Source organism: Anomaloglossus baeobatrachus, chromosome 7 (genome assembly GCF_048569485.1).
Source record: "Anomaloglossus baeobatrachus isolate aAnoBae1 chromosome 7, aAnoBae1.hap1, whole genome shotgun sequence".
NCBI classification, from domain to species: Eukaryota; Metazoa; Chordata; class Amphibia; order Anura; family Aromobatidae; genus Anomaloglossus; species Anomaloglossus baeobatrachus.
In genome coordinates, this window is record NC_134359.1 from 295,708,175 (window position 1) to 295,734,280 (window position 26,106).

The 26,106-nt window shown below is 38.4% G+C and overlaps 1 protein-coding gene across 1 annotated transcript; it reads right to left on the minus strand.

Annotated features, from left to right (window-relative positions):
* Positions 1-635: 635 nt before the first annotated feature.
* On the minus strand, positions 636-17,578 carry LOC142246466 (nmrA-like family domain-containing protein 1). The gene is made up of 5 exons (XM_075319525.1): positions 17,362-17,578; positions 16,207-16,445; positions 15,685-15,934; positions 962-1,152; positions 636-835 (listed from the first exon to the last, which is right to left on the minus strand). Exons 1-5 carry the CDS (start codon positions 17,399-17,401, stop codon positions 665-667), a joined length of 891 nt encoding a protein of 296 aa, XP_075175640.1. The 5' UTR covers positions 17,402-17,578; the 3' UTR covers positions 636-664.
* Positions 17,579-26,106: the final 8,528 nt, after the last annotated feature.

Below are 26,106 nucleotides of genomic sequence, written 5' to 3' on the forward strand. Positions count from 1 at the left end.
AATGAACTCCCGCCCCTGGCACTATCCTCGTCTCCCGTTCTCTGGTTCGTCCTGACCCGTCACCTCTTTGAGCTGTAAACTCAGGGCCATGTCGCTAGGTGTCCTATTTCAGGACCCGTCTCCAGTCGCTCACTCTACCCTCCAGTCAATTCTCTCTCTCGATTCTCTTGATCATGCTATCTTCTCCTCTCATGTCACGGGAAACCCACGTCATGCAGCTCTGCTCACTAACCGGACATATGTATCTGCCATCCTGAGCCCATCCTGGTATACATGTCCCCCATCTTGGTAAATATGGCCTCCATCCTGGTAAATATGGCCTCCATACTGGTATATGTGAGCTCGGGAGTTAAATTCTTCTAGTGTTTGTACCCTTAAGCCTGGGCGGGACTGCAAGCTATTTAAGCTCCTGAGATCCTGCCATCTGCTGCCAGTTATAGTCATACTTGTGCTGGTGAACTCCTGTCCTTCCAGCGGCTCTCCAGATTCTGACCTCGGCTCACTTACTGACCATTCTTCTGCCTGATGATTTTGTCCATGTCAATACCCCGTGATCCTCACTTGACTACATGACCATTGAGAGTCTAAGAAAGGTTAAAGTTACAACAAATTCAACCAGTAAACCCGGCAGGGTGTGAAAACTTTATTTTGGGTGGCCAGGACATTACCACTTGAAGTCCTCCTTCTTCTCCTCCATCCACTGATGGAAGCTTTTGATTTTGGGGTGCAGTTTGCGAGTGAGCTCCACGTCCCGGTCGGGTCTCATCATGTAAAATCGGAACATGTTAGCCATCCCGTGCGCCCCTCCTCGCTCCTCAAATTTTTCCGGAAGAATCTAGACAAGATGAATAGAAAAATGAATAGCTTGGAAAAAAGTATTCGATGCCAGTGGAGTCTACTGGTCGGAAGGTAATGGCCTTACAGTCTGTAATATACGCCATTTTCTTGTGGTCCTTCTCACCTTAGCATCTTTGATGATCTTCTTGGTGATCGTGGACATTATCTTGGCATATTCCTCCACCAATAACTTCCCTGCGCTCAACCCGATGTCCTTTCCTTTGTAGCAAGATGGAGACTTCAGAATCGCAACAACAACAGGACCCAAATCTTCAACTGAGATCGCATCCAGGGGTACATCACCCATCGGAAGGCCTGAAATAACACAAGATTCATCAGAGCATAGTGCCAATACAAATATAGGGGGCAGTATTATAGCAGTTATATTCTTGTACATAGGGACAGTATTATAGTAGTTATATTCTTGTACATAGGGGCAGTATTATAGTAGTTATATTCTTGTACATAGGGGGCAGTATTATAGCAGTTATATTTTTGTACATAGGAGCAGTATTATAGTAGTTATATTCTTGTACATAGGGGCAGTATTATAGTAGTTATAGTCTTGTACATAGGGGGCAGTATTATAGCAGTTATATTCTTGTACATAGTACATAGGAGCAGTATTTTAGTAGTTATATTCTTGTACATAGGGGCAGTATTATAGTAGTTATATTCTTGTACATAGGGGCAGTATTATAGTAGTTATATTCTTGTACATAGGGGCAGTATTATAGTAGTTATATTCTTGTACATAGTACATAGGAGCAGTATTATTGTAGTTATATTCTTGTACATAGGGGCAGTATTATAGTAGTTATATTCTTGTACATAGGGGCAGTATTATAGTAGTTATATTCTTGTACATAGTACATAGGAGCAGTATTATAGTAGTTATATTCTTGTACATAGGGGCAGTATTATAGTAGTTATATTCTTGTACATAGTACATAGGAGCAGTATTATTGTAGTTATATTCTTGTACATAGGGGCAGTATTATAGTAGTTATATTCTTGTACATAGGGGCAGTATTATAGTAGTTATATTCTTGTACATAGGAGCAGTATTATAGTAGTTATATTCTTGTACATAGGGGGCAGTATTATAGTAGTTATATTCTTGTACATAGGGGCAGTATTATAGTAGTTATATTCTTGTACATAGAGGCAGTATTATTGTAGTTATATTCTTGTACATAGGAGCAGTATTATAGTAGTTATATTCTTGTACATAGGAGCAGTATTATAGCAGTTATATTCTTGTACATAGGGGGCAGTATTATAGTAGTTATATTCTTGTACATAGGAGCAGTATTATAGTAGTTATATTCTTGTACATAGTACATAGGAGCAGTATTATTATAGTTATATTCTTGTACATAGGGGCAGTATTATAGTAGTTATATTCTTGTACATAGGGGCAGTATTATAGTAGTTATATTCTTGTACATAGGAGCAGTATTATAGTAGTTATATTCTTGTACATAGGGGGCAGTATTATAGTAGTTATATTCTTGTACATAGGGGCAGTTTTATAGTAGTTATATTCTTGTACATAGAGGCAGTATTATTGTAGTTATATTCTTGTACATAGGGGCAGTATTATAGTAGTTATATTTTTGTACATAGGGGGCAGTATTATAGTAGTTATATTCTTGTACATAGGGGCAGTATTATAGTAGTTATATTCTTGTACATAGGGGCAGTATTATAGTAGTTATATTCTTGTACATAGTACATAGGAGCAGTATTATAGTAGTTATATTCTTGTACATAGGGGCAGTATTATAGTAGTTATATTCTTGTACATAGTACATAGGAGCAGTATTATTGTAGTTATATTCTTGTACATAGGGGCAGTATTATAGTAGTTATATTCTTGTACATAGGGGCAGTATTATAGTAGTTATATTCTTGTACATAGGAGCAGTATTATAGTAGTTATATTCTTGTACATAGGGGGCAGTATTATAGTAGTTATATTCTTGTACATAGGGGCAGTATTATAGTAGTTATATTCTTGTACATAGAGGCAGTATTATTATAGTTATATTCTTGTACATAGGAGCAGTATTATAGTAGTTATATTCTTGTACATAGGAGCAGTATTATAGCAGTTATATTCTTGTACATAGGGGGCAGTATTATAGTAGTTATATTCTTGTACATAGGAGCAGTATTATAGTAGTTATATTCTTGTACATAGTACATAGGAGCAGTATTATTATAGTTATATTCTTGTACATAGGGGCAGTATTATAGTAGTTATATTCTTGTACATAGGGGCAGTATTATAGTAGTTATATTCTTGTACATAGGAGCAGTATTATAGTAGTTATATTCTTGTACATAGGGGGCAGTATTATAGTAGTTATATTCTTGTACATAGGGGCAGTTTTATAGTAGTTATATTCTTGTACATAGAGGCAGTATTATTGTAGTTATATTCTTGTACATAGGAGCAGTATTATAGTAGTTATATTCTTGTACATAGGGGGCAGTATTATAGTAGTTACCGTATATTCTTGTATATAGGGGCAGTATTATAGTAGTTATATTCTTGCACATAGGTGCAGTATTATAGTATTTATATTCTTGTATATAGGAGCAGTATTATAGTAGTTATATTCTTGTACAGAGGGGGCAGTATTATAGTAGTGATATTCTTGTTCATAGGGGGCAGTATTATAGTAGTGATATTCTTGTATATAGGGGCAGTATTATAGTAGTTATATTCTTGTATATAGGGGCAGTATTATAATAGTTATATTCTTGTACATAGGAGCAGTATTATAGTAGTTATATTCTTGTACATAGGGGCAGTATTGTAGTAGTTATAGTCTTGTATATAGGGGCAGTATTATAGTAGTTATATTCTTGTACATAGGGGCAGTATTATAGTAGTTATATTCTTGTACAGAGGGGCAGTATTATAGTAGTTATATTCTTGCACATAGGTGCAGTATTATAGTATTTATATTCTTGTATATAGGAGCAGTATTATAGTAGTTATATTCTTGTACAGAGGGGGCAGTATTATAGTAGTGATATTCTTGTTCATAGGGGGCAGTATTATAGTAGTGATATTCTTGTATATAGGGGCAGTATTATAGTAGTTATATTCTTGTATATAGGGGCAGTATTATAATAGTTATATTCTTGTACATAGGAGCAGTATTATAGTAGTTATATTCTTGTACATAGGGGCAGTATTGTAGTAGTTATAGTCTTGTATATAGGGGCAGTATTATAGTAGTTATATTCTTGTACATAGGGGCAGTATTATAGTAGTTATATTCTTGTACAGAGGGGGCAGTATGATAGTAGTGATATTCTTGTACATAGGGGCAGTATTATAGTAATTATAGTTTTGTACATAGGGGCAGTATTATAGTAGTTATATTCTTGTATATAGGGGGCAGTATTATAGTAGTTATTTTCTTGTATATAGGGGCAGTATTATAGCAGTTATATTCTTGTATATAGGAGCAGTATTTATAGTAGTTATATTCTTGTACATAGGGGCAGTATTATAGTAGTTATATTCTTGTACATAGGGGGCAGTATTATAGTAGTTATATTCTTGTACATAGTGGCAGTATTATAGTAGTTATATTCTTGTACATAGGGGCAGTATTATAGTAGTTATATTCTTGTACATAGGGGGCAATATTATAGTAGTTATATTCTTGTACATAGGGGCAGTATTATAGTAGTTATATTCTTGTACATAGAGGCAGTATTATTGTAGTTATATTCTTGTACATAGGAGCAGTATTATAGTAGTTATATTCTTGTACATAGGAGCAGTATTATAGCAGTTATATTCTTGTACATAGGGGGCAGTATTATAGTAGTTATATTCTTGTACATAGGGGCAGTTTTATAGTAGTTATATTCTTGTACATAGAGGCAGTATTATTGTAGTTATATTCTTGTACATAGGAGCAGTATTATAGTAGTTATATTCTTGTACATAGGGGGCAGTATTATAGTAGTTACCGTATATTCTTGTATATAGGGGCAGTATTATAGTAGTTATATTCTTGTACATAGGTGCAGTATTATAGTATTTATATTCTTGTATATAGGAGCAGTATTATAGTAGTTATATTCTTGTACAGAGGGGGCAGTATTATAGTAGTGATATTCTTGTTCATAGGGGGCAGTATTATAGTAGTGATATTCTTGTATATAGGGGCAGTATTATAGTAGTTATATTCTTGTATATAGGGGCAGTATTATAGTAGTTATATTCTTGTACATAGGAGCAGTATTATAGTAGTTATATTCTTGTACATAGGGGCAGTATTGTAGTAGTTATAGTCTTGTATATAGGGGCAGTATTATAGTAGTTATATTCTTGTACATAGGGGCAGTATTATAGTAGTTATATTCTTGTACAGAGGGGGCAGTATTATAGTAATTATAGTCTTGTACATAGGGGCAGTATTATAGTAGTTATATTCTTGTATATAGGGGGCAGTATTATAGTAGTTATTTTCTTGTATATAGGGGGCAGTATTATAGCAGTTATATTCTTGTATATAGGAGCAGTATTTATAGTAGTTATATTCTTGTACATAGGGGCAGTAGTATAGTAGTTATATTCTTGTACATAGTGGCAGTATTATAGTAGTTATATTCTTGTACATAGGGGCAGTATTATAGTAGTTATATTCTTGTACATAGGGGGCAATATTATAGTAGTTATATTCTTGTACATAGGGGCAGTATTATAGTAGTTATATTCTTGTACATAGGGGGCAGTATTATAGTAGTTATATTCTTGTACATAGGGGCAGTATTATAGTAGTTATATTCTTGTACATAGGAGCAGTATTATAGTAGTTATATTCTTGTATATAGGGGGCAGTATTATAGTAGTTATATTCTTGTACATAGGGGGCAGTAATATAGTAGTTATATTCTTGTACATAGTACATAGGAGCAGTATTATTATAGTTATATTCTTGTACATAGGGGCAGTATTATAGTAGTTATATTCTTGTACATAGGGGCAGTATTATAGTAGTTATATTCTTGTACATAGGAGCAGTATTATAGTAGTTATATTCTTGTACATAGTACATAGGAGCAGTATTATTATAGTTATATTCTTGTACATAGGGGCAGTATTATAGTAGTTATATTCTTGTACATAGGGGCAGTATTATAGTAGTTATATTCTTGTACATAGGAGCAGTATTATAGTAGTTATATTCTTGTACATAGGGGGCAGTATTATAGTAGTTATATTCTTGTACATAGGGGCAGTTTTATAGTAGTTATATTCTTGTACATAGAGGCAGTATTATTGTAGTTATATTCTTGTACATAGGGGCAGTATTATAGTAGTTATATTTTTGTACATAGGGGGCAGTATTATAGTAGTTATATTCTTGTACATAGGGGCAGTATTATAGTAGTTATATTCTTGTACATAGGGGCAGTATTATAGTAGTTATATTCTTGTACATAGTACATAGGAGCAGTATTATAGTAGTTATATTCTTGTACATAGGGGCAGTATTATAGTAGTTATATTCTTGTACATAGTACATAGGAGCAGTATTATTGTAGTTATATTCTTGTACATAGGGGCAGTATTATAGTAGTTATATTCTTGTACATAGGGGCAGTATTATAGTAGTTATATTCTTGTACATAGGGGGCAGTATTATAGTAGTTATATTCTTGTACATAGGGGCAGTATTATAGTAGTTATATTCTTGTACATAGAGGCAGTATTATTGTAGTTATATTCTTGTACATAGGAGCAGTATTATAGTAGTTATATTCTTGTACATAGGAGCAGTATTATAGCAGTTATATTCTTGTACATAGGGGGCAGTATTATAGTAGTTATATTCTTGTACATAGGAGCAGTATTATAGTAGTTATATTCTTGTACATAGTACATAGGAGCAGTATTATTATAGTTATATTCTTGTACATAGGGGCAGTATTATAGTAGTTATATTCTTGTACATAGGGGCAGTATTATAGTAGTTATATTCTTGTACATAGGAGCAGTATTATAGTAGTTATATTCTTGTACATAGGGGGCAGTATTATAGTAGTTATATTCTTGTACATAGGGGCAGTTTTATAGTAGTTATATTCTTGTACATAGAGGCAGTATTATTGTAGTTATATTCTTGTACATAGGAGCAGTATTATAGTAGTTATATTCTTGTACATAGGGGGCAGTATTATAGTAGTTACCGTATATTCTTGTATATAGGGGCAGTATTATAGTAGTTATATTCTTGCACATAGGTGCAGTATTATAGTATTTATATTCTTGTATATAGGAGCAGTATTATAGTAGTTATATTCTTGTACAGAGGGGGCAGTATTATAGTAGTGATATTCTTGTTCATAGGGGGCAGTATTATAGTAGTGATATTCTTGTATATAGGGGCAGTATTATAGTAGTTATATTCTTGTATATAGGGGCAGTATTATAATAGTTATATTCTTGTACATAGGAGCAGTATTATAGTAGTTATATTCTTGTACATAGGGGCAGTATTGTAGTAGTTATAGTCTTGTATATAGGGGCAGTATTATAGTAGTTATATTCTTGTACATAGGGGCAGTATTATAGTAGTTATATTCTTGTACAGAGGGGCAGTATTATAGTAGTTATATTCTTGCACATAGGTGCAGTATTATAGTATTTATATTCTTGTATATAGGAGCAGTATTATAGTAGTTATATTCTTGTACAGAGGGGGCAGTATTATAGTAGTGATATTCTTGTTCATAGGGGGCAGTATTATAGTAGTGATATTCTTGTATATAGGGGCAGTATTATAGTAGTTATATTCTTGTATATAGGGGCAGTATTATAATAGTTATATTCTTGTACATAGGAGCAGTATTATAGTAGTTATATTCTTGTACATAGGGGCAGTATTGTAGTAGTTATAGTCTTGTATATAGGGGCAGTATTATAGTAGTTATATTCTTGTACATAGGGGCAGTATTATAGTAGTTATATTCTTGTACAGAGGGGGCAGTATGATAGTAGTGATATTCTTGTACATAGGGGCAGTATTATAGTAATTATAGTTTTGTACATAGGGGCAGTATTATAGTAGTTATATTCTTGTATATAGGGGGCAGTATTATAGTAGTTATTTTCTTGTATATAGGGGCAGTATTATAGCAGTTATATTCTTGTATATAGGAGCAGTATTTATAGTAGTTATATTCTTGTACATAGGGGCAGTATTATAGTAGTTATATTCTTGTACATAGGGGGCAGTATTATAGTAGTTATATTCTTGTACATAGTGGCAGTATTATAGTAGTTATATTCTTGTACATAGGGGCAGTATTATAGTAGTTATATTCTTGTACATAGGGGGCAATATTATAGTAGTTATATTCTTGTACATAGGGGCAGTATTATAGTAGTTATATTCTTGTACATAGAGGCAGTATTATTGTAGTTATATTCTTGTACATAGGAGCAGTATTATAGTAGTTATATTCTTGTACATAGGAGCAGTATTATAGCAGTTATATTCTTGTACATAGGGGGCAGTATTATAGTAGTTATATTCTTGTACATAGGGGCAGTTTTATAGTAGTTATATTCTTGTACATAGAGGCAGTATTATTGTAGTTATATTCTTGTACATAGGAGCAGTATTATAGTAGTTATATTCTTGTACATAGGGGGCAGTATTATAGTAGTTACCGTATATTCTTGTATATAGGGGCAGTATTATAGTAGTTATATTCTTGTACATAGGTGCAGTATTATAGTATTTATATTCTTGTATATAGGAGCAGTATTATAGTAGTTATATTCTTGTACAGAGGGGGCAGTATTATAGTAGTGATATTCTTGTTCATAGGGGGCAGTATTATAGTAGTGATATTCTTGTATATAGGGGCAGTATTATAGTAGTTATATTCTTGTATATAGGGGCAGTATTATAGTAGTTATATTCTTGTACATAGGAGCAGTATTATAGTAGTTATATTCTTGTACATAGGGGCAGTATTGTAGTAGTTATAGTCTTGTATATAGGGGCAGTATTATAGTAGTTATATTCTTGTACATAGGGGCAGTATTATAGTAGTTATATTCTTGTACAGAGGGGGCAGTATTATAGTAATTATAGTCTTGTACATAGGGGCAGTATTATAGTAGTTATATTCTTGTATATAGGGGGCAGTATTATAGTAGTTATTTTCTTGTATATAGGGGGCAGTATTATAGCAGTTATATTCTTGTATATAGGAGCAGTATTTATAGTAGTTATATTCTTGTACATAGGGGCAGTAGTATAGTAGTTATATTCTTGTACATAGTGGCAGTATTATAGTAGTTATATTCTTGTACATAGGGGCAGTATTATAGTAGTTATATTCTTGTACATAGGGGGCAATATTATAGTAGTTATATTCTTGTACATAGGGGCAGTATTATAGTAGTTATATTCTTGTACATAGGGGGCAGTATTATAGTAGTTATATTCTTGTACATAGGGGCAGTATTATAGTAGTTATATTCTTGTACATAGGAGCAGTATTATAGTAGTTATATTCTTGTATATAGGGGGCAGTATTATAGTAGTTATATTCTTGTACATAGGGGGCAGTAATATAGTAGTTATATTCTTGTACATAGGAGCAGTATTATAGTAGTTATATTCTTGTACATAGGAGCAGTATTATAGTAGTTATATTCTTGTACATAGGGGCAGTAGTATAGTAGTTATATTCTTGTACATAGGGGGCAGTATTATAGTAGTTATATTTTTGTACATAGGGGGCAGTATTATAGTAGTTATATTCTTGTACATAGGGGCAGTATTATAGTAGTTATATTTTTGTACATAGGGGGCAGTATTATAGTAGTTATATTCTTGTATATAGGGAGCAGTATTATAGTATTTATATTCTTGTACATAGGGGCAGTATTATAGTAGTTATATTCTTGTACATAGGGGCAGTATTATAGTAGTTATATTCTTGTACATAGGGGCAGTATTATAGTAGTTATATTCTTGTACATAGGGGCAGTATTATAGTAGTTATATTCTTGTACATAGGGGCAGTATTATAGTAGTTATATTCTTGTACATAGGGGCAGTATTATAGTAGTTATATTTTTGTACATAGGGGCAGTATTATAGTAGTTATATTCTTGTACATAGGGGGCAGTATTATAGTAGTTATATTCTTGTACATAGGGGCAGTATTATAGTAGTTATATTCTTGTACATAGGAGCAGTATTATAGTAGTTATATTCTTGTACATAGGGGGCAGTAATATAGTAGTTATATTCTTGTACATAGGAGCAGTATTATAGTAGTTATATTCTTGTACATAGGAGCAGTATTATAGTAGTTATATTTTTTTACATAGGGGCAGTAGTATAGTAGTTATATTCTTGTACATAGGGGGCAGTATTATAGTAGTTATATTTTTGTACATAGGGGGCAGTATTATAGTAGTTATATTCTTGTACATAGGGGCAGTATTATAGTAGTTATATTTTTGTACATAGGGGGCAGTATTATAGTAGTTATATTCTTGTATATAGGGAGCAGTATTATAGTATTTATATTCTTGTACATAGGGGCAGTATTATAGTAGTTATATTCTTGTACATAGGGGCAGTATTATAGTAGTTATATTCTTGTACATAGGGGCAGTATTATAGTAGTTATATTCTTGTACATAGGGGCAGTATTATAGTAGTTATATTCTTGTACATAGGGGCAGTATTATAGTAGTTATATTTTTGTACATAGGGGCAGTATTATAGTAGTTATATTCTTGTACATAGGGGGCAGTATTATAGTAGTTATATTCTTGTACATAGGGGCAGTATTATAGTAGTTATATTCTTGTACATAGGGGCAGTATTATAGTAGTTATATTCTTGTACATAGGGGCAGTATTATAGTAGTTATATTTTTGTACATAGGGGGCAGTATTATAGTAGTTATATTCTTGTATATAGGGAGCAGTATTATAGTATTTATATTCTTGTACATAGGGGCAGTATTATAGTAGTTATATTCTTGTACATAGGGGCAGTATTATAGTAGTTATATTCTTGTACATAGGGGCAGTATTATAGTAGTTATATTCTTGTACATAGGGGCAGTATTATAGTAGTTATATTCTTGTACATAGGGGCAGTATTATAGTAGTTATATTCTTGTACATAGGGGCAGTATTATAGTAGTTATATTTTTGTACATAGGGGCAGTATTATAGTAGTTATATTCTTGTACATAGGGGGCAGTATTATAGTAGTTATATTCTTGTACATAGGGGCAGTATTATAGTAGTTATATTCTTGTACATAGGAGCAGTATTATAGTAGTTATATTCTTGTACATAGGGGGCAGTAATATAGTAGTTATATTCTTGTACATAGGAGCAGTATTATAGTAGTTATATTCTTGTACATAGGAGCAGTATTATAGTAGTTATATTTTTTTACATAGGGGCAGTAGTATAGTAGTTATATTCTTGTACATAGGGGGCAGTATTATAGTAGTTATATTTTTGTACATAGGGGGCAGTATTATAGTAGTTATATTCTTGTACATAGGGGCAGTATTATAGTAGTTATATTTTTGTACATAGGGGGCAGTATTATAGTAGTTATATTCTTGTATATAGGGAGCAGTATTATAGTATTTATATTCTTGTACATAGGGGCAGTATTATAGTAGTTATATTCTTGTACATAGGGGCAGTATTATAGTAGTTATATTCTTGTACATAGGGGCAGTATTATAGTAGTTATATTCTTGTACATAGGGGCAGTATTATAGTAGTTATATTCTTGTATATAGGAGCAGTATTATAGTAGTTATATTCTTGTACATAGTGGCAGTATTATAGTAGTTATATTCTTGTACATAGGGGGCAGTATTATAGTAGTTATATTCTTGTATATAGGGGGCAGTATTATAGTAGTTATATTCTTGTACATAGGGGCAGTATTATAGTAGTTATATTCTTGTACATATGGGGCAGTATTATAGTAGTTATATTCTTGTATATAGGAGCAGTATTATAGTAGTTATATTCTTGTACATAGGGGCAGTATTATAGTAGTTATATTCTTGTACATAGGGGGCAGTATTATAGTAGTTATATTCTTGTACATAGGGGCAGTATTATAGTAGTTATATTCTTGTACATAGGGGCAGTATTATAGTAGTTATATTCTTGTACATAGGGGGCAGTATTATAGTAGTTATATTCTTGTACATAGGGGCAGTATTATAGTAGTTATATTCTTGTACATAGGGGCAGTATTATAGTAGTTATATTCTTGTACATAGGAGCAGTATTATAGTAGTTATATTCTTGTACATAGGGGGCAGTAATATAGTAGTTATATTCTTGTACATAGGAGCAGTATTATAGTAGTTATATTCTTGTACATAGGAGCAGTATTATAGTAGTTATATTTTTTTACATAGGGGCAGTAGTATAGTAGTTATATTCTTGTACATAGGGGGCAGTATTATAGTAGTTATATTTTTGTACATAGGGGGCAGTATTATAGTAGTTATATTCTTGTACATAGGGGCAGTATTATAGTAGTTATATTTTTGTACATAGGGGGCAGTATTATAGTAGTTATATTCTTGTATATAGGGAGCAGTATTATAGTATTTATATTCTTGTACATAGGGGCAGTATTATAGTAGTTATATTCTTGTACATAGGGGCAGTATTATAGTAGTTATATTCTTGTACATAGGGGCAGTATTATAGTAGTTATATTCTTGTACATAGGGGCAGTATTATAGTAGTTATATTCTTGTATATAGGAGCAGTATTATAGTAGTTATATTCTTGTACATAGTGGCAGTATTATAGTAGTTATATTCTTGTACATAGGGGGCAGTATTATAGTAGTTATATTCTTGTATATAGGGGGCAGTATTATAGTAGTTATATTCTTGTACATAGGGGCAGTATTATAGTAGTTATATTCTTGTACATATGGGGCAGTATTATAGTAGTTATATTCTTGTATATAGGAGGCAGTATTATAGTAGTTATATTCTTGTACATAGGGGCAGTATTATAGTAGTTATATTCTTGTACATAGGGGGCAGTATTATAGTAGTTATATTCTTGTACATAGGGGCAGTATTATAGTAGTTATATTCTTGTACATAGGGGCAGTATTATAGTAGTTATATTCTTGTACATAGGGGCAGTATTATAGTAGTTATATTCTTGTACATAGGGGCAGTATTATAGTAGTTATATTCTTGTACATAGGGGGCAGTATTATAGTAGTTATATTCTGGTATATAGGGGCAGTATTATAGTAGTTATATTCTTGTACATAGGAGCAGTATTATAGTAGTTATATTCTTGTACATAGGGGGCAGTATTGTAGTAGTTATATTCTTGTACATAGGGGCAGTATTATAGTAGTTATATTCTTGTACATAGGGGGCAGTATTATAGTAGTTATATTCTTGTACATAGGAGCAGTATTATAGTAGTTATATTCTTGTACATAGGGGGCAGTATTGTAGTAGTTATATTCTTGTACATAGGGGCAGTATTATAGTAGTTATATTCTTGTACATAGGGGCAGTATTATAGTAGTTCTATTCTTGTACATAGGGGCAGTATTATAGTAGTTATATTCTTGTACATAGGGGGCAGTATTATAGTAGTTCTATTCTTGTACATAGGGGCAGTATTATAGTAGTTATATTCTTGTACATAGGGGGCAGTATTATAGTAGTTATATTCTGGTATATAGGGGCAGTATTATAGTAGTTATATTCTTGTACATAGGAGCAGTATTATAGTAGTTATATTCTTGTACATAGGGGGCAGTATTGTAGTAGTTATATTCTTGTACATAGGGGGCAGTATTGTAGTAGTTATATTCTTGTACATAGGGGGCAGTATTATAGTAGTTATATTCTTGTACATAGGAGCAGTATTATAGTAGTTATATTCTTGTACATAGGGGGCAGTATTGTAGTAGTTATATTCTTGTACATAGGGGCAGTATTATAGTAGTTATATTCTTGTACATAGGGGCAGTATTATAGTAGTTCTATTCTTGTACATAGGGGCAGTATTATAGTAGTTATATTCTTGTATATAGGGAGCAGTATTATAGTATTTATATTCTTGTACATAGGGGCAGTATTATAGTAGTTATATTCTTGTACATAGGGGCAGTATTATAGTAGTTATATTCTTGTACATAGGGGCAGTATTATAGTAGTTATATTCTTGTACATAGGGGCAGTATTATAGTAGTTATATTCTTGTATATAGGAGCAGTATTATAGTAGTTATATTCTTGTACATAGTGGCAGTATTATAGTAGTTATATTCTTGTACATAGGGGGCAGTATTATAGTAGTTATATTCTTGTATATAGGGGGCAGTATTATAGTAGTTATATTCTTGTACATAGGGGCAGTATTATAGTAGTTATATTCTTGTACATATGGGGCAGTATTATAGTAGTTATATTCTTGTATATAGGAGGCAGTATTATAGTAGTTATATTCTTGTACATAGGGGCAGTATTATAGTAGTTATATTCTTGTACATAGGGGGCAGTATTATAGTAGTTATATTCTTGTACATAGGGGCAGTATTATAGTAGTTATATTCTTGTACATAGGGGCAGTATTATAGTAGTTATATTCTTGTACATAGGGGCAGTATTATAGTAGTTATATTCTTGTACATAGGGGCAGTATTATAGTAGTTATATTCTTGTACATAGGGGGCAGTATTATAGTAGTTATATTCTGGTATATAGGGGCAGTATTATAGTAGTTATATTCTTGTACATAGGAGCAGTATTATAGTAGTTATATTCTTGTACATAGGGGGCAGTATTGTAGTAGTTATATTCTTGTACATAGGGGCAGTATTATAGTAGTTATATTCTTGTACATAGGGGGCAGTATTATAGTAGTTATATTCTTGTACATAGGAGCAGTATTATAGTAGTTATATTCTTGTACATAGGGGGCAGTATTGTAGTAGTTATATTCTTGTACATAGGGGCAGTATTATAGTAGTTATATTCTTGTACATAGGGGCAGTATTATAGTAGTTCTATTCTTGTACATAGGGGCAGTATTATAGTAGTTATATTCTTGTACATAGGGGGCAGTATTATAGTAGTTCTATTCTTGTACATAGGGGCAGTATTATAGTAGTTATATTCTTGTACATAGGGGGCAGTATTATAGTAGTTATATTCTGGTATATAGGGGCAGTATTATAGTAGTTATATTCTTGTACATAGGAGCAGTATTATAGTAGTTATATTCTTGTACATAGGGGGCAGTATTGTAGTAGTTATATTCTTGTACATAGGGGGCAGTATTGTAGTAGTTATATTCTTGTACATAGGGGGCAGTATTATAGTAGTTATATTCTTGTACATAGGAGCAGTATTATAGTAGTTATATTCTTGTACATAGGGGGCAGTATTGTAGTAGTTATATTCTTGTACATAGGGGCAGTATTATAGTAGTTATATTCTTGTACATAGGGGCAGTATTATAGTAGTTCTATTCTTGTACATAGGGGCAGTATTATAGTAGTTATATTCTTGTACATAGGGGGCAGTATTGTAGTAGTTATATTCTTGTACATAGGGGCAGTATTATAGTAGTTATATTCTTGTACATAGGGGCAGTATTATAGTAGTTCTATTCTTGTACATAGGAGGCAGTATTATAGTAGTTATATTCTTGTACATAGGGGCAGTATTATAGTAGTTATATTCTTGTACATAGGGGGCAGTATTATTATACTTTTTTTCTTGTCCATTTTTATACCTAGATGAAACTCCTTCCCGTCGTCGCTCCTCTGTGGTTTGAACTCGTGCAGCAGGTTCTCGTAGTAGAAGGCTACTCGGACGCTGGTCATGGGACATTTGATGTCTCGGAAATACTCTTCTACCTCGCCTTTACTGTCAAAGTGAGGCACGTGCAGCTTTCCCCCGGTGGTCTTCTTCACGTTTTCCAGTCCGCTGTACACTACGAGCTCCAGATTCAGGCGTTTGCACAGATCCGCAACCAGTTTTCCCTGGAACACAGAGCGGACATGGAGGGTAGACTTATTCTTTAATATAATTATTTGACTCTTTATCCTCATTACTGACCCCTCACTGTTTACAATGACAAAATACAGACACAGACTGCAAGTATCATGATCGGTCACCAGGGGTCGCTGCAGAGCCCTGACCTCTGCTCTTAGTTTGATCCTAGGGCTCCCTGAAACTCCTTAGTTTCCTCCATGATCCTCTGACTGCCGTCCTCCTGTGAAACATGGAGTCTTTGGTAATTTTCCTTCCTCACCTGGATAATTTCTTTGTCCTTCTTAGAGCCTTCAAAAGCATTGGTGACCAGGAACGCCCCATACGCTCCGTTCAGTGCGGCCTCCAGGCTCTTCTCTTCGTCCAGATCCGCGGACACGACCTCCGCTCCGGCCTCCTTTAGCTTCACAGCTGCCGGTTTGCTGGTGTCTCGAGTCACTGCCCTGACCGCAAAGGTGCCATCTTTCAGGAGAGCGGCAGCGACCGACCCACCCTGAGCTCCTGGGGTGAGAAAGGACACACAATAAGACAAAATGTAAAATGTATTATGGTGCAAGTGACTAAAGACCCTCAGCTGCACTGTGAGGGTCCCTGTTATAAGCTACAATTGTAGTCTCAAGGTCAATGATAAATGTATTGGGATCTGCCTGCCGCCACCACTAGAGGGAGCTCTGGAGCGGTCTGTATAAAGCCTTGTATTGGGTTCTGTCTGCAGCCACCACTAGAGGGAGCTCTGGAGCGGTCTGTATAAAGCCTTTTATTGGGTTCTGTCTGCAGCCACCACTAGAGGGAGCTCTGGAGCGGTCTGTATAAAGCCTTTTATTGGGTTCTGTCTGCAGCCACCACTAGAGGGAGCTCTGGAGCGGTCTGTATACAGCCTTGTATTGGGTTCTGCCTACAGCAACCACTAGAGGGAGCGCTGGAGCGGTCTGTATATGGTCTTGTATTGGGTTCTGCCAATAGCCACCACTAGAGGGAGCTCTGGAGCGGTCTGTATACAGCCTTGTATTGGGTTCTGTCTGCAGCCACCACTAGAGGGAGCTCTGGAGCAGTCTGTATACAGCCTTGTATTGGGTTCTGTCTGCAGCCACCACTAGAGGGAGCTCTGGAGCAGTCTGTATACAGCCTTGTATTGGGTTCTGTCTGCAGCCACCACTAGAGGGAGCTCTGGAGCGGTCTGTATACAGCCTTGTATTGGGTTCTGTCTGTAGCCACCACTGGAGGGAGCTCTGGAGCGGTCTGTATACAGCCTTGTATTGGGTTCTGCCTGCAGCCACCACTAGAGGGAGCGCTGGAGCGGTCTGTATACAGTCTTGTATTGGGTTCTGCCTGCAGCCACCACTAGAGGGAGCTCTGGAGCTTTCTGTGTACAGTCTGGGGGTACAAGGTGACCTTACGCACTCAATATTGGACTCACCTGTGGCTCCGAAGACCACGACTACCCTCTTCCCGGCCATGGTGCTCTGCGTCAGTACAGATGGGTCAGTACAGATGGGTCAGTACAGATGGGTCAGTACAGATGGGTGAGTACAGATGGGTCAGCACAGATGGGTCAGTACAGATGGGTCAGTACAGATGGGTCAGCACAGATGGGTGAGTACAGATGGGTGAGTACAGATGGGTGAGTACAGATGGGTCAGTACAGATGGGTGAGTACAGATGGGTGAGTACAGATGGGTGAGTACAGATGGGTGAGTACAGATGGGTCAGCACAGATGGGTGAGTACAGATGGGTGAGTACAGATGGGTGAGTACAGATGGGTGAGTACAGATGGGTGAGTACAGATGGGTCAGTACAGATGGGTGAGTACAGATGGGTGAGTACAGATGGGTGAGTACAGATGGGTGAGTACAGATGGGTGAGTACAGATGGGTCAGTACAGATGGGTGAGTACAGATGGGTCAGTACAGATGGGTGAGTACAGATGGGTGAGTACAGATGGGTGAGTACAGATGGGTGAGTACAGATGGGTGAGTACAGATGGGTGAGTACAGATGGGTCAGTACAGATGGGTGAGTACAGATGGGTGAGTACAGATGGGTGAGTACAGATGGGTGAGTACAGATGGGTGAGTACAGATGGGTGAGTACAGATGGGTCAGTACAGATGGGTGAGTACAGATGGGTCAGTACAGATGGGTCAGTACAGATGGGTGAGTACAGATGGGTGAGTACAGATGGGTGAGTACAGATGGGTGAGTACAGATGGGTGAGTACAGATGGGTCAGTACAGATGGGTGAGTACAGATGGGTGAGTACAGATGGGTGAGTACAGATGGGTCAGTACAGATGGGTGAGTACAGATGGGTGAGTACAGATGGGTGAGTACAGATGGGTCAGTACAGATGGGTGAGTACAGATGGGTGAGTACAGATGGGTGAGTACAGATGGGTGAGTACAGATGGGTGAGTACAGATGGGTGAGTACAGATGGGTGAGTACAGATGGGTCAGTACAGATGGGTGAGTACAGATGGGTGAGTACAGATGGGTGAGTACAGATGGGTCAGTACAGATGGGTGAGTACAGATGGGTGAGTACAGATGGGTGAGTACAGATGGGTGAGTACAGATGGGTGAGTACAGATGGGTGAGTACAGATGGGTGAGTACAGATGGGTGAGTACAGATGGGTCAGTACAGATGGGTCAGTACAGATGGGTCAGCACAGATGGGTGAGTACAGATGGGTGAGTACAGATGGGTGAGTACAGATGGGTGAGTACAGATGGGTGAGTACAGATGGGTGAGTACAGATGGGTGAGTACAGATGGGTGAGTACAGATGGGTGAGTACAGATGGGTCAGTACAGATGGGTCAGTACAGATGGGTCAGCACAGATGGGTGAGTACAGATGGGTCAGTACAGATGGGTCAGTACAGATGGGTCAGTACAGATGGGTGAGTACAGATGGGTGAGTACAGATGGGTGAGTACAGATGGGTGAGTACAGATGGGTGAGTACAGATGGGTGAGTACAGATGGGCGCTGTGAAGTCTTCTGTGCCTTCTTCTCCGATGTCTTCTCTCTTATAGCCGATCGCTGTGACTCAGCTCCACAAACAATGCCCAGGTTCAGGCGGCACACACGGGCGCAGCTCATTTTTGAAAGTGGTCCAGCCAATCACATCTGCGACTCTTAAGTCTCCAGTATTTACTGAGGAGCCCGGGACATGGCAACGAATAATCCCTCCACCCCGAAACCGAGCTCCTGTGCCCCACCACAGGTTATCCTCAGGTCACCGCAATATCAGCGCAAGGCCGACAACCAGCCGAAATATGGGGAGCCTCTAATGGGTGCATCCGAGACTGAGGGGCAGGTGGTCCCATTGTGTGTGATACTGTCTGCTGAGCTGTGTATCTAATCCTATCCTGTGTGATACTGTCTGCTGAGCTGTGTATCTAATCCTATCCTGTGTGATACTGTCTGCTGAGCTGTGTATCTAATCCTCTCCTGTGTGATACTGTCTGCTGAGCTGTGTATCAAATCCTATCCTGTGTGATACTGTCTGCAGAGCCGTGTATCTAATCCTCTTCTGTGTGATACTGGCTGCTGAGCCGTGTATCTAATCCTATCCTGTGTGATACTGTCTTCTGAGCCGTGTATCTAATCCTATCCTGTGTGATACTGTCTTCTGAATCATGTATCTAATCCTATCCTGTGTGATACTGTCTTCAGAGCCGTGTATCTAATCCTATCCTCTGTGATACTGTCTTCAGAGCCGTGTATCTAATCCTATCCTGTGATACTGGCTGCTGAGCCATGTATCTAATCCTATCCTGTGTGATACTGTCTTCTGAGCCGTGTATCTAATCCTATCCTGTGTCGTACTGTCTTCTGAGCCGTGTATCTAATCTTCTCCTGTGTGATACTGTCTGCTGAGCCGTGTATCTAATCCTATCCTGTGTGATACTGTCTTCTGAGCCGTGTATCTAATCCTATCCTGTGTGATACTGTCTGCTGAGCCGTGTATCTAATCCTCTCCTGTGTGATACTGTCTGGTGAGCCATATATCTAATCCTCTCCTGTGTGATACTGTCTGCTGAGCTGTGTATCTAATCCTGTCCTGTGTGATACTGTCTGCTGAGCAATATATCTAATCCCATCCTGTGTGATACTGTCTGCTGAGCTGTGTATCTAATCCTATCCTGCGTGATACTGTCTGCTGAGCTGTGTATCTAATCCTATCCTGTGTGATATTGTCTGCTGAGCTGTGTATCTAATCCTATCCTGTGTGATACTGTCTGCTGAGCCGTGTATCTAATCCTATCCTCTGTGATACTGTCTTCAGAGCCGTGTATCTAATCCTATCCTGTGTGATACTGACTGCTGAGCCGTGTATCTAATCCTATCCTGTGTGATACTGTATTCTGAGCTGTGTATCTAATCCTATCCTGTGTGATACTGTCTGCTGAGCTGTGTATCTAATCCTATCCTGCGTGATACTGTCTGCTGAGCTGTGTAGCTAATCCTATCCTGTGTTATACTGTCTGCTGAGCTGTGTATCTAATCCTCTCCTGTGTAATACTGTCTTCTGAGCCGTGTATCTAATCCTATCCTGTGTGATACTGTCTGCTGAGCCGTGTATCTAATCCTATCCTGTGTGATACTGTCTGCTGAGCTGTGTATCTAATCCTATCCTGTGTGATACTGTCTGCTGAGCTGTGTATCTAATCCTCTCCTGTATGATACTGTCTGCTGAGCTGTGTATCTAATCCTCTCCTGTGTGATACTGTCTGCTGAGCTGTGTATCTAATCCTATCCTGTGTGATACTGTCTGCTGAGCTGTGTATCTAATCCTCTCCTGTGTGATACTGTCTGCTGAGCTGTGTATCAAATCCTATCCTGTGTGATACTGTCTGCAGAGCCGTGTATCTAATCCTCTTCTGTGTGATACTGGCTGCTGAGCCGTGTATCTAATCCTATCCTGTGTGATACTGTCTTCTGAGCCGTGTATCTAATCCTATCCTGTGTGATACTGTCTTCTGAATCATGTATCTAATCCTATCCTGTGTGATACTGTCTTCAGAGCCGTGTATCTAATCCTATCCTCTGTGATACTGTCTTCAGAGCCGTGTATCTAATCCTATCCTGTGATACTGGCTGCTGAGCCATGTATCTAATCCTATCCTGTGTGATACTGTCTTCTGAGCCGTGTATCTAATCCTATCCTGTGTCGTACTGTCTTCTGAGCCGTGTATCTAATCTTCTCCTGTGTGATACTGTCTGCTGAGCCGTGTATCTAATCCTATCCTGTGTGATACTGTCTTCTGAGCCGTGTATCTAATCCTATCCTGTGTGATACTGTCTGCTGAGCCGTGTATCTAATCCTCTCCTGTGTGATACTGTCTGGTGAGCCATATATCTAATCCTCTCCTGTGTGATACTGTCTGCTGAGCTGTGTATCTAATCCTGTCCTGTGTGATACTGTCTGCTGAGCAATATATCTAATCCCATCCTGTGTTATACTGTCTGCTGAGCTGTGTATCTAATCCTATCCTGCGTGATACTGTCTGCTGAGCTGTGTATCTAATCCTATCCTGTGTGATATTGTCTGCTGAGCTGTGTATCTAATCCTATCCTGTGTGATACTGTCTGCTGAGCCGTGTATCTAATCCTATCCTCTGTGATACTGTCTTCAGAGCCGTGTATCTAATCCTATCCTGTGTGATACTGACTGCTGAGCCGTGTATCTAATCCTATCCTGTGTGATACTGTATTCTGAGCTGTGTATCTAATCCTATCCTGTGTGATACTGTCTGCTGAGCTGTGTATCTAATCCTATCCTGCGTGATACTGTCTGCTGAGCTGTGTAGCTAATCCTATCCTGTGTTATACTGTCTGCTGAGCTGTGTATCTAATCCTCTCCTGTGTAATACTGTCTTCTGAGCCGTGTATCTAATCCTATCCTGTGTGATACTGTCTGCTGAGCCGTGTATCTAATCCTATCCTGTGTGATACTGTCTGCTGAGCTGTGTATCTAATCCTATCCTGTGTGATACTGTCTGCTGAGCTGTGTATCTAATCCTCTCCTGTGTGATACTGTCTGCTGAGCTGTGTATCTAATCCTATCCTGTGTGATACTGTCTGCTGAGCCGTGTATCTAATCCTATCCTCTGTGATACTGTCTTCAGAGCCGTGTATCTAATCCTATCCTCTGTGATACTGTCTTCAGAGCCGTGTATCTAATCCTATCCTGTGTGATACTGTCTGCTGAGCTGTGTATCTAATCCTATCCTGTGTGATACTGTCTTCTGGGCCGTGTATCTAATCCTATCCTGTGTGATACTGTCTTCTGAGCCGTGTATCTAATCCTATCCTGTGTGATACTGTCTGCTGAGCCGTGTATCTAATCCTATCCTCTTTGATACTGTCTTTGAGCCGTGTATCTAATCTTCTCCTGTGTGATACTGACTGATGAGCCGTGTATCTAATCCTATCCTGTGTGATACTGTATTCTGAGCCGTGTATCTAATCCTATCCTGTGTGATACTGTCTGCTGAGCCATGTATCTAATCCCATCCTGTGTGATACTGTCTGCTGAGCTGTGTATCTAATCCTCTTCTGTGTGATACTGTCTGCTGAGCCATGTATCTAATCCTCTCCTGTGTGATACTGTCTGGTGAGCCATATATCTAATCCTCTCCTGTGTGACACTGTCTGCTGAGCTGTGTATCTAATCCTCTCCTGTGTGATACTGTCTGCTGAGCTGTGTATCTAATCCTGTCCTGTGTGATACTGTCTGGTGAGCCATATATCTAATCCTATACTGTGTGATACTGTCTGCTGAGCCGTGTATCTAATCCTATCCTGTGTGATACTGTCTGCTGAGCTGTGTATCTAATCCTCTCCTGTGTGATACTGTCTGCTGAGCCGTGTATCTAATCCTATCCTGTGTGATACTGTCTGCTGAGCCGTGTATCTAATCCTCTCCTGTGTGATACTGTCTGCTGAGCTGTGTATCTAATCCTCTCCTGTGTGATACTGTCTGCTGAGCTGTGTATCTAATCCTATCCTGTGTGATACCGTCTGCTGAGCTGTGTATCTAATCCTATCCTGTGTGATACTGTCTGCTGAGCTGTGTATCTAATCCTATGTGATACTGTCTGCTGAGCCGTGTATCTAATCCTCTCCTGTGTGATACTGTCTGCTGAGCCGTGTATCTAATCCTCTCCTGTGTGATACCGTCTGCTGAGCTGTGTATCTAATCCTATCCTGTGTGATACTGTCTGCTGAGCCGTGTATCTAATCCTCTCCTGTGTGATACTGTCTGCTGAGCTGTGTATCTAATCCTATCCTGTGTGATACTGTCTGTTGAGCCGTGTATCTAATCCTCTCCTGTGTGATACCGTCTGCTGAGCAGTGTATCTAATCCTCTCCTGTGTGATACTGTCTTCTGAGCTGTGTATCTAATCCTCTCCTGTGTGATACTGTCTGCTGAGCTGTGTATCTAATCCCATCCTGTGATACTGTCTGCTGAGCCGTGTATCTAATCCTTTCCTGAGTGATACTGTCTGCTGAGCTGTGTATCTAGTCCCATCCTGTGATACTGTCTGCTGAGCTGTGTATCTAATCCCATCCTGTGAAACTGTCTGCTGAGCCGTGTATCTAATCCTCTCCTGTGTGATACCGTCTGCTGAGCCGTGTATCTAATCCTCTCCTGTGTGATACTGTCTGCTGAGCTGTGTATCTAATCCTATCCTGTGTGATACTGTCTGCTGAGCTGTGTATCTAATCCCATCCTGTGATACTGTCTGCTGAGCCGTGTATCTAATCCTCTCCTGTGTGATACTGTCTGCTGAGCCGTGTATCTAATCCTATCCTGTGTGATACTGTCTGCTGAGCTGTGTATCTAATCCTCTCCTGTGTGATACCGTCTGCTGAGCTGTGTATCTAATCCCATCCTGTGATACTGTCTGCTGAGCCGTGTATCTAACCCTATCCTGTGTGATACTGTCTGCAGAGCTGTGTATCTAATCCTCTCCTGTGTGATACCGTCTGCTGAGCCGTGTATCTAATCCTATCCTGTGTGATACTGTCTGCTGAGCTGTGTATCTAATCCTCTCCTGTGTGATACTGTCTGCTGAGCTGTGTACCTAATCCTATCCTGTGTGATACTGTCTGCTGAGCTGTGTATCTAATCCTCTCCTGGGTGATTCTGTCTGCTGAGCTGTGTATCTAATCCTCTCCTGTGTGATACTGTCTGCTGAGCTGTGTATCTAATCCCATCCTGTGATACTGTCTGCTGAGCTGTGTATCTAATCCTCTCCTGTGATACTGTCTGCTGAGCCGTGTATCTAATCCTCTCCTGTGTGATACTGTCTGCTGAGCCGTGTATCTAATCCTCTCCTGTGTGATACTGACTGCTGAGCTGTGTATCTAATCCTCTCCTGTGTGATACTGTCTGCTGAGCCGTGTATCTAATCCTATCCTGTGTGATACTGTCTGCTGAGCTGTGTATCAAATCCTCTCCTGTGTGATACTGTCTGCTGAGCTGTGTATCTAATCCTATCCTGTGTGATACTGTCTGCTGAGCTGTGTATCTAATCCCATCCTGTGATACTGTCTGCTGAGCTGTGTATCTAATCCTCTCCTGTGTGATACTGTCTGCTGAGCCGTGTATCTAATCCTCTCCTGTGTGATACTGTCTGCTGAGCTGTGTATCTAATCCTCTCCTGTGTGATACTGTCTGCTGAGCCGTGTATCTAATCCTATCCTGTGTGATACTGTCTGCTGAGCTGTGTATCTAATCCTCTCCTGTGTGATACTGTCTGCTGAGCCGTGTATCTAATCCTATCCTGTGTGATACTGTCTGCTGAGCTGTGTATCTAATCCTCTCCTGTGTGATACTGTCTGCTGAGCTGTGTATCTAATCCTCTCCTGGGTGATACTGTCTGCTGAGCTGTGTATCTAATCCTCTCTTGTGTGATACTGTCTGCTGAGCTGTGTATCTAATCCCATCCTGTGATACTGTCTGCTGAGCTGTGTATCTAATCCTCTCCTGTGTGATACTGTCTGCTGAGCCGTGTATCTAATCCTCTCCTGTGTGATACTGTATGCTGAGCTGTGTATCTAATCCTATCCTGTGTGATACTGTCTGCTGAGCTGTGTATCTAATCCTCTCCTGTGTGATACTGTCTGCTGAGCTGTGTATCTAATCCTCTCCTGTGTGATACTGTCTGCTGAGCCGTGTATCTAATCCTATCCTGTGTGATACTGTCTGCTGAGCCGTGTATCTAATCCTATCCTGTGTGATACTGTCTGCTGAGCTGTGTATCTAATCCTCTCCTGTGTGATACTGCCTGCTGAGCTGTATATCTAATCCTCTCCTGTGTGATACTGTCTGCTGAGCTGTGTATCTAATCCTCTCCTGTGTGATACTGTCTGCTGAGCCGTGTATCTAATCCTATCCTGTGTGATACTGTCTGCTGAGCTGTGTATCTAATCCTCTCCTGTGTGATACTGTCTGCTGAGCCGTGTATCTAATCCTATCCTGTGTGATCTTGTCTGCTGAGCTGTGTATCTAATCCTCTCCTGTGTGATACTGTCTGCTGAGCTGTGTATCTAATCCTATCCTGTGTGATACTGTCTGCGGAGCCGTGTATCTAATCCTCTCCTGTGTGATACTGTTTGCTGAGCTGTGTATCTAATCCTATCCTGTGTGATACTGTCTGCTGAGCTGTGCATCTAATCCTCTCCTGTGTGATACTGACTGCTGAGCTGTGTATCTAATCCTCTCCTGTGTGATACTGTCTGCTGAGCCGTGTATCTAATCCTCTCCTGTGTGATACTGACTGCTGAGCTGTGTATCTAATCCTCTCCTGTGTGATACTGTCTGCTGAGCCGTGTATCTAATCCTATCCTGTGTGATACTGTCTGCTGAGCTGTGTATCAAATCCTCTCCTGTGTGATACTGTCTGCTGAGCTGTGTATCTAATCCTATCCTGTGTGATACTGTCTGCTGAGCTGTGTATCTAATCCCATCCTGTGATACTGTCTGCTGAGCTGTGTATCTAATCCTCTCCTGTGTGATACTGTCTGCTGAGCTGTGTATCTAATCCTCTCCTGTGTGATACTGTCTGCTGAGCTGTGTATCTAATCCTCTCCTGTGTGATACTGTCTGCTGAGCCGTGTATCTAATCCTATCCTGTGTGATACTGTCTGCTGA